The 16063-nt window shown below is 42.5% G+C and overlaps 8 protein-coding genes across 8 annotated transcripts; 3 read left to right on the forward strand and 5 right to left on the reverse strand.

Annotated features, from left to right (window-relative positions):
• Nucleotides 1-281: 281 nt before the first annotated feature.
• V2V93DRAFT_395977 (uncharacterized protein) lies at nucleotides 282-5331 on the reverse strand (the record flags this gene model as incomplete). The annotated part of the gene is made up of 7 exons (XM_066912525.1): nucleotides 282-2046; nucleotides 2098-2247; nucleotides 2311-3305; nucleotides 3369-3978; nucleotides 4040-4843; nucleotides 4898-5007; nucleotides 5064-5331. 7 exons carry the CDS (start codon nucleotides 5329-5331, stop codon nucleotides 487-489), a joined length of 4497 nt encoding a protein of 1498 aa, XP_066762906.1. The 3' UTR covers nucleotides 282-486.
• Nucleotides 5332-5763: 432 nt separating this feature from the next.
• V2V93DRAFT_376761 (Der1-like family-domain-containing protein) lies at nucleotides 5764-7583 on the forward strand. The gene is made up of 5 exons (XM_066911826.1): nucleotides 5764-5839; nucleotides 5910-6058; nucleotides 6118-6180; nucleotides 6253-6347; nucleotides 6726-7583. The coding sequence occupies exons 1-5, from the start codon at nucleotides 5820-5822 to the stop codon at nucleotides 7224-7226; spliced, it is 828 nt and encodes a 275-aa protein (XP_066762907.1). The 5' UTR covers nucleotides 5764-5819; the 3' UTR covers nucleotides 7227-7583.
• V2V93DRAFT_376765 (yeats family-domain-containing protein) lies at nucleotides 7532-9269 on the reverse strand. Its single transcript, XM_066911827.1, has 6 exons — nucleotides 9183-9269; nucleotides 8708-8900; nucleotides 8483-8634; nucleotides 8262-8426; nucleotides 8085-8205; nucleotides 7532-8021 (listed from the first exon to the last, which is right to left on the reverse strand). The coding sequence occupies exons 1-6, from the start codon at nucleotides 9192-9194 to the stop codon at nucleotides 7933-7935; spliced, it is 732 nt and encodes a 243-aa protein (XP_066762908.1). The 5' UTR covers nucleotides 9195-9269; the 3' UTR covers nucleotides 7532-7932.
• Nucleotides 8927-9632, forward strand: V2V93DRAFT_376769 (uncharacterized protein). The gene is made up of 2 exons (XM_066911828.1): nucleotides 8927-9518; nucleotides 9572-9632. The coding sequence occupies exon 1, from the start codon at nucleotides 9234-9236 to the stop codon at nucleotides 9492-9494; it is 261 nt and encodes an 86-aa protein (XP_066762909.1). The 5' UTR covers nucleotides 8927-9233; the 3' UTR covers nucleotides 9495-9518; nucleotides 9572-9632.
• V2V93DRAFT_376772 (uncharacterized protein) lies at nucleotides 9362-10636 on the reverse strand. The gene is made up of 5 exons (XM_066911829.1): nucleotides 10415-10636; nucleotides 10183-10292; nucleotides 9964-10121; nucleotides 9769-9897; nucleotides 9362-9707 (listed from the first exon to the last, which is right to left on the reverse strand). The coding sequence occupies exons 1-5, from the start codon at nucleotides 10574-10576 to the stop codon at nucleotides 9640-9642; spliced, it is 627 nt and encodes a 208-aa protein (XP_066762910.1). The 5' UTR covers nucleotides 10577-10636; the 3' UTR covers nucleotides 9362-9639.
• A 704-nt stretch (nucleotides 10637-11340) lies between these two features.
• Nucleotides 11341-12616, reverse strand: V2V93DRAFT_393056 (Alpha/Beta hydrolase protein; the record flags this gene model as incomplete). Its single annotated transcript, XM_066912492.1, has 4 exons — nucleotides 11341-11958; nucleotides 12032-12172; nucleotides 12231-12500; nucleotides 12533-12616. 4 exons carry the CDS (start codon nucleotides 12614-12616, stop codon nucleotides 11341-11343), a joined length of 1113 nt encoding a protein of 370 aa, XP_066762911.1.
• A 342-nt stretch (nucleotides 12617-12958) lies between these two features.
• On the forward strand, nucleotides 12959-13935 carry V2V93DRAFT_376779 (RF-1 domain-containing protein). Its single transcript, XM_066911830.1, has 3 exons — nucleotides 12959-13183; nucleotides 13251-13269; nucleotides 13331-13935. The coding sequence occupies exons 1-3, from the start codon at nucleotides 12966-12968 to the stop codon at nucleotides 13835-13837; spliced, it is 744 nt and encodes a 247-aa protein (XP_066762912.1). The 5' UTR covers nucleotides 12959-12965; the 3' UTR covers nucleotides 13838-13935.
• On the reverse strand, nucleotides 13828-15951 carry V2V93DRAFT_376782 (uncharacterized protein). Its single transcript, XM_066911831.1, has 7 exons — nucleotides 15663-15951; nucleotides 15480-15572; nucleotides 14998-15424; nucleotides 14801-14937; nucleotides 14489-14743; nucleotides 14146-14427; nucleotides 13828-14088 (listed from the first exon to the last, which is right to left on the reverse strand). Exons 1-7 carry the CDS (start codon nucleotides 15902-15904, stop codon nucleotides 13899-13901), a joined length of 1626 nt encoding a protein of 541 aa, XP_066762913.1. The 5' UTR covers nucleotides 15905-15951; the 3' UTR covers nucleotides 13828-13898.
• Nucleotides 15952-16063: the final 112 nt, after the last annotated feature.

Raw genomic sequence — 16063 nt, forward strand, 5'->3', positions numbered from 1 at the left:
CAAAATCTCCATCTAAACTCGTTTGGTTATGGATCTGCGCTGGCTGTGCCATTGAGTTGTGCCGTATGTTGTGGTTTTCTCACGTAGCAATTATCTGAAAAAGGAAAGAGACTTTTCATTACTTAAATGCCGGATACAGATAGTCAAATATTTTTCCGCATTATCTACTTTTGCTAGAATTTGAAAACCCTATATTTGTGAACGCTGCTAGAGCTGTCACTGTCATTTCCCAATATTACACATCTCAGATGGTGGAGTAGGGTAATAAGTGAAAAGACGCGGCATAGTTCTTGTCTTGTTTATTAATTGCCAGCATGCAAACCGTTGTATTAGTTTTACAGCATCATAAGTTCAAGACAGTTTTCATCGTTTCGATGTGTTTCTGTCGAATTTAGCACTAGATTGAGTGTTCATCTGATACTCATAAAATGATATTCATAATAGCTCACAGCAAAAAAATCACTGTGCTACTGCAAAAACAATTTCTTAAAGCTGCATAAACCCGAAAATATTGTGAAAATCCACGTATCTGCGACCACAATCACTCAAGTACTTACTCACGACTGAGCGTACCACTTCAAATGATTTTCGATTATGTTCAGCAAGTGCATCTACCTCCATGTCTCCTTTGCCCTTGACCTTGTCTACGTCGAATACGAAATCAATGTAACGCAGCTGCAAATACAGCTCTTTGTCTGAATACTCATAAGCCATCACACCCCTGCAAGATCGTGCACAGCCATCCTTACCAATACATCTCTTTCCATAAACACTAATTTGCCGGGTTCGATTGCCACAGGAGCCGTCATTACATTTGACCCATCCTTCGTAATATCTCGTTATCTCAGTCCGTAACAGTCTTTCTACTGACGAGATAATTGAAAATAACGGAATATCCTTATGACAGCTAGTACAAATAAGTCCATTAGGAACGCACACATCTTTGGATTTGAGAATTCCATCGAAGATTGTAGCATTCTGGCAGTGTGGACACAGCAATGTCAGTCTGTTGGCATCCGCATATCGCTCTTCATCACTAATAGAGCTTTCCAGGAGCTGCCAATTTTCGTAAATATTGTTGGCTTGTTGAGCACTAGACGACATCACATATTTTCTAGTGTCCAATCCAAGGCAGCTGGCGAGATGCATAGCATCAGTTCCGCTGATGGCACCGCACAATCGCTCAACGGGAGGCAGAATTTGCTTTGCTAGATAAAATTCGGCATCTGGCACCTTTTTCTCAAAATTGTCGTTGCTCTCGCTACCACCTTGCTTACGCTTGTCTATAAAATCTTGAAAAGGATATGCCCGATTAGCTGGCTGCCCGTCACCCGATGCAATGATATAAGCCATTACATCGTTTGCTGATACCTTTTCGCCGCGAGCTCTGCGCTTAAGAGCCACTTGTACTGCCGGCATCAAATTTCCACCTGGATAATGCTCCGGATCTTTGCCAAGTTTCGTATGTATGATGAATTTTGGCGCTGCAATGTCTCCGTTGCGTACCTTTTCACCTAGATCCCGAAGGTACTCATGAATATTCTCTACTACAGTTTCCGTTCCAGCCCCAGAAAGTATCTCATTCAAAACCTTGGTAGATGCTTCCTTTGACAATGCACAAAATTCACGACGTCTCAAATCCAGTCCTTTGACCTCCATCTTTGTCTCAATTTTGCCATTAGTTTCAATGCAGTTAAGAGCGGCATATTTCTTCTTGGCGTGCATAAGTAGTCTCTGAAATACATTATCAATATCGATTTCAAGCAATCGATATCTTTCATTTACCGCCCTCTTGAACTCCTGGCCAATCCGCAAAGCATCAGCATATGCCTCAGAGCCCGTATTAATCATAACTGAATCAGTGTCGCCGTAAATTACTTTGAGATCCATCGACTCGGCAAGATCCTTTGTGTTTGTAAGAATCTGACGTCCTTTGTATGTCGTCAACATTGCCAGCGGGCGAGCATAGAAGCGAGATTTGTCATATCCAAGACAGCCATACATAGAATTTGCAGTCAGTTTGAGCGCTTGCTGCTTGATGTCCCACTATACTTTGGTTAGCATTCATTATATCCCATTGTTCACATCTAGGCATACCTGAGCCTTTTGCACGGCGGTTGCTTTGGGATCTTTCATTAGACTTTTCACTTGTCGTCGTCGATTGACTAATGTGGCAATAAGTCGAGGGAGAACGCCTTGAGGTACATCAGAAGAAGGCGGATCAGGAACCTTGTCATCATTGTCATTCTAAAAAGCCCAATTTAGCGTCGGCAATAGCTATATTCACTAGAGTTTATAAGAATGACTTACACACTGAGACCGATCGACTGTAGTAAAGCAGATATTATACTCTTGAATGATACTCGGATACAAGCTGTTGAAGTCCATTACCAAAACATACTTGTCGTACAGTCCTTTTTCCGGTTCAAAGACAAGACCGCCTTTATACTTGTCCTTTTTCTTGTTGGCTTCGACAACGATCTCATCATGGAAATGCTCTTCATCTGCATCATCTGCAACCACTGCTGCCCGTCCGCTGACTGCGTTACCCTTCTTGGCCTGTGAATTTTGCTTATCAGGAATAATATACTTGTTCTTCACGAATTCGTGCATTAAAATGTACTCATTACGTTCAGATCTTGTACCGCTGAGAGTTCTAGCCCAAGAGTTGCCCGCAAGATTGGTAAGCTGCTTAGTCAAAGGAAGTAACTGAGTCTTGACGGCCAATGAAACAATAAAGTGCGTGTCGAGCTCGCAATGCGAAAAGTAATCAAACAGACCGGATGCCGTGTCAGTAAAGTTATGGACCTTACGCGTGTCGATTTCCTCAGTATCAAACCGCCTCAACCCCAGTATCAAGTCGCACATTTCCGTTAGGTTCCATGACTGACATTTAAGCATTACAGATTTACCCATGTCATTGGCAAGGTCACATAGAAGTCGTCCGGTAACGACTTTACGGTCTGCAAATATAGACAGAGGACCAGCAGGCCAGTCTTTTAATCTGATTCTGCCCATCTGACTCCAGCCTTGTGTTCGGCACTCGCGCATTCGATGAAGAAGGACATTGATATCACCAGATTCGAGGTTGTGACCAATGAATACATCAGGGTCACGTTGGCGAACAAATTCAAGAAACCTGCTGAGGATTGCATGTTCGCTTCTTTCAAGGATGAATGTACCACGACCGTTACGTTTCACCATATTCTCAAAGTTGGCGGGAAAAACACGGCCATTTACTGGACGAACAATAGTGAAGACACAGGGGCGGAGCCTATCCGGCGATTCTGTCGTGTCATGAGGGGCTAAATCATATAATTTTAGTACAGATTCTTTGAACTCTTAGATAGAAAGGTTTGTTTTCTTACTGTTCTCAAAGATGCGAGCACTGATGGCAACAATCTCCTGCTTGTTTGTATTGTGATTCAGAACTAGCCGGATGGCAATGCTCATCAAGGTAAAGGGGGGAGCTGCTGCATCAGATAAAACTGTGATTTTTGAAGGGTGATCAATTTCCATCTCACATCTTGTCCAAGACATGTTTTGAACATTTTTACCAGACGGCTCTTTTATTTCGATCCAACATGGTCCCATAACTCGATTCATGAGAACAAACTGCTCAAAGATACTAGTCGCAGAGCCGAACACATGTGAGTATGTCTGCCCTTTAAAGTATCGCGGATCCAAAGGCCGGTTTTTGTAAGAATATAGCACTTCCAAATACTCCGCTTCTGCAGGTACATCTTTTAAATCAAAAGCGTATTTTCGGCGAGTAGGCTTCGCGCGCACTTCAATCTTATCACGCGCAAACATAGGCTCAATTTCATCAAGAACATCTGTTACCGAGACTCGCTCCGTCGTTTCAGTATCTGTCTCAAGATTGAGCTTATGCGTACGTGGAAGAAAATATAACCTGCGAAGAACGTTCTTGATCTGAACCATACAGCTAACGTATGTATTAGAATCTCGCATTTTCGCCTACAAATGTCAGGCAATCAGTTAGTTATCAAAATCAAGAAACTGATCAAAACATTTATACCTTTCCTATAAGGATCAAGTTCTCATTAACTTCCATGTAATCATGCCAAAACATACGCACGCTACCATCATCCTCAGAAACTTGATCAAGACTCACTTTCTGCGTGGCAGAATCTCCATTTTGAGCAGGCAATGACATGATGGAGACAGGAATATCGGCATTCATCTTTGACCACGTCTCTTCGCTCTCAGACTTTACTGGCGTAAGTTTGTGTTCAATGGCGGCTTCCGATTTCAAGGAAATTTTGGACTCGACTTTGATTGGCATAGATTTAGAAGCAGAAAAACTTATGAGCCTGTCAGCAGAAAATGTGCCAGCAACAGGCCTTTCGACTTCCATCGCACCATCATCATCAGAGTCGTCAGCTGGCTCGGCTTTAACAGTAACCTCCTGATTGTCACTGAGCTCCTTCAGCGCATCATCCCACGCATCATCATCCGAGTTGTATTCAGCAGATGTAGGTCTATCCTTACGAGCACCAGGGGACGACTCCAGATGAGAAATGTCATCAAAGTCCTCATTCTCCCCTTTGATTACTGGCAAATTGCTCGCCAGAGTCGGAGTTGGAGAGGAAGGAAGACCATGGTGAGATATCGAAGAGTTAGCAAAGAAATTGCTAGCCGAATAATTGGGGTTTGCCGAAATAGGACGGCGATTGGCTGGTTTGGCACGAATAAAGATAGGGAGATTAGCCCCTGGTGTTGAGGAAGAGGAGGCAATGTGTGGCTTTGCTCTACTTGATTCTTCAACTTCACCTAGCAAACTGTCCATAAAATTCTCTTCTTCTATGTCATTTCGTTTCTTCTATATGGCTTTGGTATTAGAAAAGATGTTGCTGGTGGGATAAACAAGACTTACCGGCGCGGTGATCCGTTTGGACAGAGGGCCAGCCGTAGACGGTGCTACGAACTTATCAAGAGAGCTCTTCTGTTTTTTCACAGCCTCTGTTTTCGAGCTTTTTGACTTTTCTAAGGCGAAGCCATTAGCAACAGTATTGAATAAGAACATACAAAGCTGATCATACTTCTCTTGCTAGTGTGCTGTTCCTCGTCCTCACTTCCGTAGTCATGTTCGGACTCCCATTCATATCTTCCATTGTCAGCATAGCCCAGTCCATTATCATCCACCACGAAGTCATCGCCCATAAGACGATTTTGTACGACTTTTTGGAAGTGTTCGTCGTCGACCTCGTCGTAGATTGCGTCCTCATCGCCATCGTCTAGCAACGCGGTGACGGACTGGCCTTGCGCTTTCAGCAAGCGCGCTTCTCTCAGTTTCGCCAATCTACTCATGTTCTTCTGAGATGAGAAGAAAAGATAGTTGGTTGATGATGGTCACGAATGGCAATGGTGAAGAGAGAGCGTTGAGAGGAGAAAGGAGGCTCGACGCGTAGCTCGCCTTCTCAAAGCGAACTCTAATCGTGACGCGAAATCTACGCGTTCTGCAAAGTATAGGTAGAACCGCGACAAACGTAGGAATATATAACATCACGCGATGAGGATTTGTCAATGATTATGAGCTCTGATTTATGCGTTTTTTTAAGCCTTGACGATATATTCAAGATTATAGTGCTTTGATAATTTTTGATAGTGCTTTCATCAGTACTAGATAGACAACGACGACTGATGTCAGCATGGTTGATAGAATTAGTAATCAAGACCTCAACAAACTTTGAGAAAAGTAGGGTTAAGTGCAACCGTGGCCGCTGTCTTCTCGCGCTATCTCTTTTCTCTTTTTCTTCTTATTAATTCCTATCTATTCGGACTCAAAGCCTTCTCCAATGGCAAACGATATTGTCGAGTACGTAGTCATATCTTGCCCATCATCATCATCATCATCGTCTTCTTCTTCTTCTGCTAATTTGTCGCAGGTTCTTGAGGACAGTGCCTCCCGTGACTCGGGTGCTTCTACTTGGCACCATTGGAACTACCTTCGGCGCCCTTTTAAGTATCACTCCGCCAGCAATGATGGTCAATTATTGGCCATTGACAATCTACAAGCTCCAGATATGGCGACCAAGTATGTGCTTACATAACTATGTCAATCTGCCTGCCTAGCTCTTACTGATACTGCTCTAGTAACTGCATTTTTCGTTGTGATGGGTGCGGATCCAATGTCGAAATTAATGGAAATCTATATGAGTAAGATGATTTTCGCCTTTTACTTACAAATTATAATTGTCGGCTAACATTGCTCTTTCATTTCACTTGTAGTGTATACTTACGGAAAAGATCTTGAGCTGGAAAAGTTTCGTGGATTCACATCAGATTATATGTACTATGTGTTTCTGAACGGATTTGTCATTGCTGTAAGTCACATATCACTTTGATCCTGTTATAGCACCTTGCATTCTGTTTTGATTTTTTTATTCTTGTATATTCGTAAAACACTCCTGTTTCTGCCTCAGATCCTTATGCACTATAGGTTACTGGGTTCTGGTTATGGAGAAGATTGAGCTTTGCATGCGACCCTTGAGTCAATCATTCGCAAAATTTATGAGGTGTCGCATGTGAGGATCGTGGGCGCTGTTTTGAGACCGGTTAGCAGTTTCATTTTGCTAATCGAATGTGGTCGTGGCTCCCTACAATTTTACAAATAATTTTTTTCTTTTTTTTATTTCTCTCTTGCATTGTGCTGTATAATGCAGACTTCCTGTTTGGTCAGAACTGACAATTCTCACGTCTAGGCTCTCAACTCTCTTACTGGAGGTCTCGCCTACGTTGCACCACTTTTAGTCGCATTCACATACACGTGGTCTCAACATAATCCGGATCGTATCGTTAGCTTTTATTTTGGCATTACCTTCAAGGCCAAATACCTTCCGGCTTTTGTACTTGCATTCAAACTTTTGATTGAAGGTCAAGGATCATTTATTATTTCCTCTACTGGTTTCGCGGCTGCCTACTTTTACCAGTATTTGGAAAATGCTCGTGGCCCCGGTCGCCCGAGTCCATTTTTGCAGACTCCCAGAGTGCTAAAAAATCTTTTCCCAGGTGGCTGGTCTCCAGACACCGGTATGACCACCGATCCTCGCAATATTCACCGGTCGTTTGGTAGCGCTTATTATCCGGCTGCTGACACTGCTGCCGGTAGACCTGGAGCGTCAAGAGCATCGGGCGTCAACACGGCGGCCGGTGGGACTAACGCGTCTATTAGGTGGGGTAGAGGCCATCGTCTTGGTGATTAATTCCGCTTCAACTGGTTATTTTCGTTTGATGTGGGTTTTTTGGGTTTTGGTGTTGAGGAGTTAATCATATCATAATTCCTATGAGTTCTTTGTGCTTCCGTATTATCCTTTAGTATCTATGTGGTGCAATATCGCATTTGATTCAGAGTATGCTTGAATCTGCTCACAGTGATTGGCGTTTGCTTCAGGAAGATTTTTTTTTCTTTATCTTTGTATGATTCTAGATCGCGTGATTATGTAAATTTCTCACTTAAATAATATTTAGCATAAATGTTCACGGATGAACCCAAATTCAATCTAAATAGATTTCTTATTTTGGTAACTAAATAGTTATATTGAGAATAAACACAATTAACACGTACTCCACAATTCTGATGCCACCATATCGTACAGAACAAATAGCTTGACTCATTCATAAAACTCGAAACCCACCATTAAGTGCTATAATTACACTTCATGCCATCCCAAAATTTTATGGATTGCGAAACTTGCAAATTACAGATATACAGTAACTGCCGCAAGAAAAAAAAAGGATAAAATAGAATATCCGTTACCCATGCAGTCAAAATAGCCGCAAAATAAATAAACAAAATAATTCAGAAAAATAAAAGCAAGGGGTTTCAAATGGCATTTGCAACTCTCGTTGCGCTCGGTAATACTGAAACCTATCGAAGCACTGGAGAGCATAAAGAGTTGTTTTAGCAACTCAGATATCTGATCGCTTCTTCACAAACTCCCATAACATTTTTATTAAGTTGTCCGGCATAGTGTACAGATCAAGATGAAATTCTCCCTCTATTAATATAAAACAAGTTAGTATTCAAAATTTGCTGCAGCTCATTGCACGGGTTATCTCACCTTCGATATCATTTTTGATGTACATCTCCGGAGTTCGATTGTCGGTGACCATTTGGACTACCTGTAACAGATCATCCTCTCCTAATTTCACCAGAGACTCGGCCAACCAATCCATATCAACCTATTATAGTGAATATCAGCATATATTCTTTAAAGAAAAATATTGCAAGAACTGACCGATGACTTTTCATGTTTGCTCTTTTTCTTAGAAGAGTCGCTGCTTTCGTGTTTTCGCTTTTTGCTATCATCAAATGAGGGACTGCTCACGGCTCCTAAAGATTCTGGAACAGGTCCTGATTCAGCCAAGACTTTGGCAAGGGCAGGCCGAGAGGTCGGGAAGGACTGAAGTAAAACTTTAGTAATTGATGCGCATAATAGATATGAACTCGTATACTTACCAGCTTGTGTAATACGTCGTATGTCTCTTCCAGAAAGTTCAAATCATGAACGACGGTGTGTTCGCCTCCTTTATCCATGATGTGGAGAGCAATGGTCATATCAAACTCACCCCATCCCTGTTCTTCCAACTTGAATGGTGGTTTTTTTATAGCTATGAAATGATGACGTGTCAGCTTTCTGCGTACAAGACCTGAATTTTCTGTATTATATAGAAGAACGCTTACCTCTGTTGGGGTTATTAAACGTCGGATGCAGTCTATAAGTGACTTTATCGAATACATTCGCAGGAACTTCTTCGCCAGAGGCTCCAACGAGACTAACCCTGACGGACCATTTCCTCATAGGAAACCCTTCAGCAGCTGGCTCTAAGTCAGCAAGAATCTCGCTGCTCGTTGTTATCTTAACTGTCCGGATGACCTGCGATATCACAGTTAGCAAAACAGCAACTATTATTGGGTTTTAGTTCAGCGGAGTTACTCTGACGTTAGCACAGCAAACCGTCAGATCACTTCTGCCATCCGATTCAAATAAATCTGCAACCATATACAGGTTTGGATGAAATCAAATACAAGATTGCCCGAAGAGAGCAGAGTGTCATCACCGCTCATGTCTCCGCATCAAATCAAGCAAACAAATTCTCCATTCATCTGAAGAGCAACCAATACGCATAGATCATTAAAATTCGGAAATCTACCATACCTCCTGTGTCATTGTGTATATATCAGATAAAATTCGTATATTCGCCGTTTTATGTTAAAATTGTCGAGAAATCAAGCAAATTCTGTGTCGTTCAGCCTGAAATTGCAAAGGAAGCCCCTCGGCGTCTCCATAAAGTTTGCCCTAGCCCTGATAGTTGTTAGTAATGTACTTGAGATTGCTTTAGTTAACAAAAAACTTTCGATTTATTATGGATTCTACTATTCAATTCTACGGATCTGGCTGATGAGTTCATTACTTTCTCATAAACAGACATTCTCTCAAAGACAGCGTGAGAGAGTCATGAAGCAATAGGAGATCACCTGCGATCAAACCAGAGTAATGAGGCTCTATGAGATAATGTTGTTTCATAGCCTGCTAATTTTAAATAGATTATACAGAAATATCTTATAAAAAAGCCATTCATTGATCATCATGCTTTCGGTACGCTGTTAATCCTCTATTTCTTGAACGCCTTCTCATTCAACTCCTGCGACTCCTGAAACTTGTCCTTGAACAAATTCGCATCTGCAAAAAAAGATTATCATTAGAAAATATCCATACTCATTTTCAAGTCTTGTAAGCTCACTTTCAGAATTGGCGAAGCGGATTGCAAGAGTCATGGCCTCAGGGGCGCCATCACTAATATCAGCGGAAACAGTGTAGACCCAGCTTCTATCACTTCCAACATTGGCAGACAGCTTCATAGTAGGAAGAACTGTATCTTTATTAGTACTTTCGTTTTTAAATAGCGATTATCTTCTGCGATCAAGGTCTGACTCACTGTAGTGATTGGCGCAAGTCTTCAAGGTTTTGTCTCGTCGCATCACGAGTCTAACTTTGCCAGACTCCTTATGCTTCAAAAATCGAACATCACCTGTTCCTCGCTCCTTCCATTCACCGGGCTCATTTGTCTTGTCGAATCGGAAAAGCTTAGAGCGGCTGCAAATCGTTAGTCTCTCCCTTGCTTAGAGCAGCGTTTTTAATGATCTGATGATCTTACATCTTGAAGATAACTTCTTCTTCTTCCTCGTTGGTCTTGACATCAATCTTTTCAAGTTTCACAAGGGGTTCGAAGTGGACATCTGGAGAGGCAGGAGCCTCCTCTTCGTTCTATGATGGGTCGGTGTTAGCAAGATGAGTTTGCAGTCGCGAGAATAGAGATTCCGACTGTAGCACTTGGTGCCATGAACAAATTCACAAAATAGCCAGATAAAAGTAAATGATCTAGTTACCTCTTCGCCCTCTCTTGATTCCTTCTCAGCCTCAGACTTCTTTGCGGTGAAGGCAGAAGTGGCAGCACCGGTTCCGCCAAACAAACTAAACACATTCGACGATGGAGTCTCCGGCTTGCTTTCAGCAACGGGATCTTCCTTCTTGGTCTCTTCAGCAGACATATTGAAAAACAGGCTAATCTTTGTAGGTATCGCGGGTGAGGATCGTGTAGTGTTTGCTTCTGACGGCGAGTCTCAAACCAAAAAAAATTACGCTTCTATGTTTCCCATCCAGACACGCCCGTTGGGAAATTAAGGGTAAGGGCATATGTTTGTAGACAATACAAAATGCTCTACAAAAAACATTGACGTGTTTATTAGGAAGTAATATAGCAATTGATGTATTGAATTATGAGCAGCTATTATCTACCAGTTCGCAACATATCAAAAATTTAAATATGGCAGTAATACATAATATCAGATATGTCAGTCCAGAGCAGCAGTAGAGAGTGAACTATGTCAGATCCCGAATAGCTATCTTCCTTAATACAAAGAAAAAGACAGTTCTTTCAGTATATCTTCAACTGCAGTGACAAAGCATATCTTCCCGCTCGAAATTCTACCATCCCAAATACACCACGAATTCCAAATAATTCCAATAAAGGACACACTCTCTGAGCATTAACAAAAACAAAAGCAGAACATAAAATATGGCAAAGCAAGCATCAATCCACATTCTGTGACCCACGATAAAAGCAACATATAGAGAAATGTCGCTGCTAATCAAAATCGAATAAACATCTATCCGCTCCCAACCACACACTAACAAGAGAATAAACCGGGCTCTAACCTAACAAAAAAACAAATGCACTGTAATGAGACACAAACCCGTAAAAACACCGCTAAATAATAATAATAATAAAAATAAATATACAGACAGCTTCTGATCACACAAAGTTCCAATCGTAGCAATCTTGGCAGTTGGCGGGTGCCGCACACGACGGAGTCGAGTTGTACGATAGCATCATGTCAATAATCGGCCGTATCCGGTGATTTGAAATTGAGATGTGCCATCTTCGCTCACCCACTGTATCATACGTGCATTCGAGACCAGAATGGCACGATGTCTCCATAGCATACCCGCCAAGCCAGCAGACTGAAGTCGGTCCGTTACAAACGCCCATGTAAATCGGATCAGCTGTGTTTCCAATGTGCCAGATCGTTCCCTCTTCAGCAGGGATGGGAGGGAACGGAAGATGCAAACGCTCTGCAGCAAGTTTTTCTCCTGGAGCTTCAAAGGCAAGAGTGGGAAGGCCATATGTGCGCCCGAGAAGAGCAGAGACGGCTCCTCCCAGCGAGTGGCCGGCAACCCAGATGTTGGCATCAGGATAGAGTGAGGTGACGTTACGATAAATGTCAAGAGCAGCACGATAGTACTTATCTTCAGAATAAAGAGATTTCTCTAAGCATGACTGCTTGCAAGTGTAGGACTTGTCGTAGCAATCACAAACTGTGCTCCACATGTAACTAATGCGTGCGCAGCAGCAAGAAAAGAGAAGATTATCCTATATAAAGAAGACAATCAGTAAGTATAGCCCATATTGTGTTTATCAACCAGATTTATCTACATGCATTAACTTTATCACTAGATACAGTATCGCCATCGCTATGAAAAAGAGCTGCGCTGGTACCCTTGATGGCAATAATGACGGTCGAGTTAGTCTCGTCGGCAAAAATGTGACCGCGAAGTCCATTTGAATCCCATCCAAAACCGTCAGTCTAGAAGATAATTAGATAAAAGCACACCCAAATACAATTGAATAATAGGGAAGCGCACCTCATTGAAGGGTATGCCAAGGTCTAACCAATCGCCACCTTCTGGGCTGTCGACATAGGCATCTGCAGTGAGCTTTGCAAACTCAACAACAGTGTCTCTGTCCGTCACATCCGGAACCATAATATCATCATTGCCCCAGTCAAAGTCGACAGCCACAGCACCATGCATGCCGGTGTATCGCAGATACGACTCCATAGTATCAGGATCGCGCTGCTTCATCCGGGTTACAGTTCGCGGTACAGACGCAACATGGAACGAGGCGGGGCCGCCCTCAGGACGGTACTCCGCGGAGAAATCCCGACGCCGATGAAGTTTCGGGTGTGTCTCTGTTCCATGACTGAATATGTGGCGAAGGGTAAAGCCGGGTGCGTAGTGGTTGTGCTCATGGTTGCTTATCGGGAGACGGCCGATAAAGGGCAGCTGCAGAGCCGCGGTGAGAGACGCAAGGCAGAGTGTTGCGATAAACACGAACAATGTTGGCGATGCTCTGCCAATCAACAACAACATCGCGTTTGTTGAACAACACAGTCCTTTGGTCGCTGAAGTAGAAGCGAAGGTTGATAATGATAGTGAATGTTGAGTGGCTTGGCCGAGCTGTGAGGGCGGGCGGCGGCGGATCATAATTGCATAACGCTGTTCCACTTATGCTTAGTGATTGCTGACATATTTATTAGTCATGTATAAAATATAGTGGGGTCCTAAAATCCGAACGGAATCGACGCGTTCCAGTCAAGAATGATTCCGCAGAGCCTTCTTTTGCCCTTTACAGCATGTGTACAGAGTTCCATATTACGATGTAATATTCTAGCTTACCAGCGTGTTCAATTATCTTGTTCACGCGTCGCCAGACGCGTCCTATCCAGCAGCTCGCCGTGGCTCAAAGGTCCCCCTCCTATGCCACCGCGGCCGTCAATTAGCGAAGATGAAATTGAAGAGGTCTTTATTAAAGGCGGGTAGGTGATATTAGTGGAAAACATTATTTTTATGCCGATACTGATTTTTGTCTTTCCCGTGTTTTAGCGGAAAAGGTGGTCAAAAGGTAACTTTCACTTCAAACAGGTAGGTAATACTACTCATTTATAACATACCATGATTTTTAGATCAACAAGACAAACAGTAAAGTACAACTGCGTCATATACCTTCAGGATTAATAGTGTCTTCGCAAGCCACCCGCTCCCGCGAGCAAAACAGGAAAATTGCTAGACGCAAGATGGCGGAAGAGCTGCAATATCAGAATGATCCCGAAAGCAGTCGGCGAGGAAAACTGATAGAAAAAAAGCAGAAATCAAAGAGAAATCAAAGAAAAAAATCTTTGAAGCGTGCTAGATTAAGAGAGGCCGAAAGACAAGGACTACCGGAACAAGAAAAGCTTTTACAACCTCCTTGCGATAGCAGTCATGAGATAGAGCCCAGCGAGTCGATTTATGACGATGCTGATCAAAGCGAATTAGAAAATGATTTGAGAATATTACGCGAAATTGAAGAAGAAGAGCTTCAAAATTCTCAATCTGTACAGACTGATCTGGTCGAAGATGAGTATGAAGTCGACTACACTGAAACCGTTGACCTGTTATCAGACAGGAACGAAAAGAAGAAGAGAAGGTGAAAATTATATATAATATGATAAGAATTATCAAACAAATTTTTTGTCGTCGAAAACTTAAATCCTACAAAGATTGTCTCTCAGCGTTGGGCGTAGGAGGGGCGCTTGCTGGGGATATCGGGTCTTGCGATGTATATCCGCTCAGTATCCGCAAAACTTTTTTGACTGCATTGCTCTCAATTGTCTTTGGAGATCGATCGTATAGAGCCATTATGACTGCAAAACTTCCAGCAAAAACTAAAACATCACCATTCCTAGTGAAAATCTTAGTAACAATCATAGAATTTCATCAGAGATCTGTGACAACTTACGCTATTGTTCGGACTTTTCTGTGCTTCATCAGAGACTTCCAATAAGATTCTGTAGCCATTCGGGCAATACTGATAAAATTCTGCTTGCCAGAAGAGTTAAACATATATGCCCATAATCCCGCAGCAAATCCAATGAGTTTGATGCGGGATGTAGGCATCATCTTGTTTGAGAACAAGTATTGAGTAGAGCAAAGACCTGACCAGATAGTCGACGAGACCATAGACAAGAATATGCTGAATTTAGCAGCACTTTTTAGAACGTTGCCGAGCTTGATTTGAGATCTAGATACATGCCTTTGTCAGCTTGGGAATTACCTAATTGATAAATTGTTCAAGTCCGTACAAGTTCTTATGAGATCTACGGGTCGCAAGTAGAGCTCGAGCTGCATAAAAAGGGATAATGTATCTCGCAAACTGGAGATATTGTCGAGAGGAGCCTCTTACAAAGCTAGACAAGCATGACTCTGCCGTGGGGTGTATTAGTGCGCAAGATAGATTCTTGATACCAGGATGCGCTTGTGATACAATAGGATCAATTGCTCTATATCTTTTTGGTAGCACGTAAGAATCGGGATAGAGGATTGGCGAATTGAAAGGCCTGAAAGGTTGTCAACAATATAAGGTTGTCAAAGATATTAGAAAAAGATGAACATACGGATATTTCTCCAGAGTTATCGTACTCAAGCTGTCTATTACAACTTCGGAGCTAGGCCAAGGTAAGGTCTTTGGGTATACAGTTGGTTTGGCTGGTAAGAAGCTTTTTGACGTCAATGACATGAATGCTTTAAAGAGCTACACTCTCATGTTAGCATCTCTGTATAGTAGTCCAGTAATAACTTTCGGAATTCTAACCTCCGATACGCAGTCTCGGTCGTAAGTGTAAGCATATAACAGCTGGGCAACTGAAAACGGAAAGAGGACCCAGGAGTTGGCTTGATTTCCCATCCATGCTAGCTGCTTATGAGAGGCTACAAAATTGAAACCATATTCAACAGCAAGAGTTGCGCTATAAAAAGCCACGTATGCTCTCAAGGGTCCTTTGGGCTGGAGTCCATAAATCAAGCCTGCCGCGCCAGCCGATGTGAATGAAGGAAAGAACTGCGAGAGCAAGATCTTTGAGATTCGACGGTGCCGGCGACGAAATTTGCGTGCGGAATTGCTAATGATACCAAAATGTAAAGAGGAAGTTATGCGATACAGAAGACGATAAAGTGTCATCATCATTGCGAGCGAGATCGAAAGCCTTACTCGAGTACGATCTAGTAGCCGAGGCTTTGGCCTGAAGTAATTTATTTAGTAACTTAGCTGATAACCTTGGAACCGGCAATACATACAGTGCGCCTTTTGATGTAGCATATGTTAAAAAGCTTCCAATAAAAGCAATAGCATAAGAAGCAGAATAAAGTCGTGAAGAAGCTCTCCATAATCTGCGTTTGTAGGGTGTTAATATTGGCTCTTACCCCGCAAAATCAAAGAAGATCAGAGCGAGCAGTAACAGCACGGAAACAATAGCTTACATGAGCGAGAAATCATCCAATTCCTCTGATTTCAGACGTATATCGTCGGCCGAAATATATTCTGAGAAGGGTGGTTTTGGAATAGAGTGAAGCTGCAGCTTGTGCCCTTTTTGCTGCTTAAGATCGCTTTTTTCGATGCGGTTTAGTTTTGAGAGCAAGTTGACAAGATATTCGTATTCATCTGCCGAAATCACAAAATTAGCAAGATATGCTGCGGTCTCCTTTGGTTTCGAAAGAGACATTGCTACTGGTGAGCAGATAGACTGATAGTTTTGTATGTGGAGTAATGAGAGCAACTGAAGCAATAGTAACAGGCAAATAGCAAGCCCATCTCCCGACGTGTTTTAGAGTTTGTATTAGGGTTTCTCGTAAATAGAACAATAACAAATAAAAATGCCGAT

Source organism: Kockiozyma suomiensis (genome assembly GCF_038497685.1).
Source record: "Kockiozyma suomiensis strain NRRL Y-17356 unplaced genomic scaffold V2V93scaffold_22, whole genome shotgun sequence".
NCBI classification, from domain to species: domain Eukaryota; kingdom Fungi; phylum Ascomycota; class Lipomycetes; order Lipomycetales; family Lipomycetaceae; genus Kockiozyma; species Kockiozyma suomiensis.

Bases quoted from the DNA above. Each gene is read 5' to 3' on its own strand.
- V2V93DRAFT_376761 (XM_066911826.1), top strand. From the start codon at position 5,820: ATGGCAAACGATATTGTCGA. The intron at 6,059-6,117 runs GTATGTGCTTAC...ATACTGCTCTAG, and splicing joins GCTCCAGATATGGCGACCAA to TAACTGCATTTTTCGTTGTG. The intron at 6,181-6,252 runs GTAAGATGATTT...TTTCACTTGTAG, and splicing joins ATTAATGGAAATCTATATGA to TGTATACTTACGGAAAAGAT.
- V2V93DRAFT_376765 (XM_066911827.1), bottom strand. The intron at 8,206-8,261 runs GTCAGTTCTTGC...TCACTATAATAG, and splicing joins GCAAACATGAAAAGTCATCG to GTTGATATGGATTGGTTGGC. The intron at 8,022-8,084 runs GTGAGATAACCC...TTATATTAATAG, and splicing joins CATCAAAAATGATATCGAAG to AGGGAGAATTTCATCTTGAT.
- V2V93DRAFT_376769 (XM_066911828.1), top strand. From the start codon at position 9,234: ATGTTAAAATTGTCGAGAAATCAAGCAAATTCTGTGTCGTTCAGCCTG.
- V2V93DRAFT_376772 (XM_066911829.1), bottom strand. From the start codon at position 10,576: ATGTCTGCTGAAGAGACCAAGAAGGAAGATCCCGTTGCTGAAAGCAAG. The intron at 10,293-10,414 runs GTAACTAGATCA...GACCCATCATAG, and splicing joins AATCAAGAGAGGGCGAAGAG to AACGAAGAGGAGGCTCCTGC. The intron at 9,708-9,768 runs GTGAGCTTACAA...CTTTTTTTGCAG, and splicing joins CCGCTTCGCCAATTCTGAAA to ATGCGAATTTGTTCAAGGAC.
- V2V93DRAFT_376779 (XM_066911830.1), top strand. From the start codon at position 12,966: ATGATTCCGCAGAGCCTTCTTTTGCCCTTTACAGCATGTGTACAGAGT.
- V2V93DRAFT_376782 (XM_066911831.1), bottom strand. From the start codon at position 15,904: ATGTCTCTTTCGAAACCAAAGGAGACCGCAGCATATCTTGCTAATTTT. The intron at 14,938-14,997 runs GTTAGAATTCCG...ATGAGAGTGTAG, and splicing joins ACCGAGACTGCGTATCGGAG to CTCTTTAAAGCATTCATGTC. The intron at 14,428-14,488 runs GTACGGACTTGA...GCATGTATCTAG, and splicing joins CGTAGATCTCATAAGAACTT to ATCTCAAATCAAGCTCGGCA.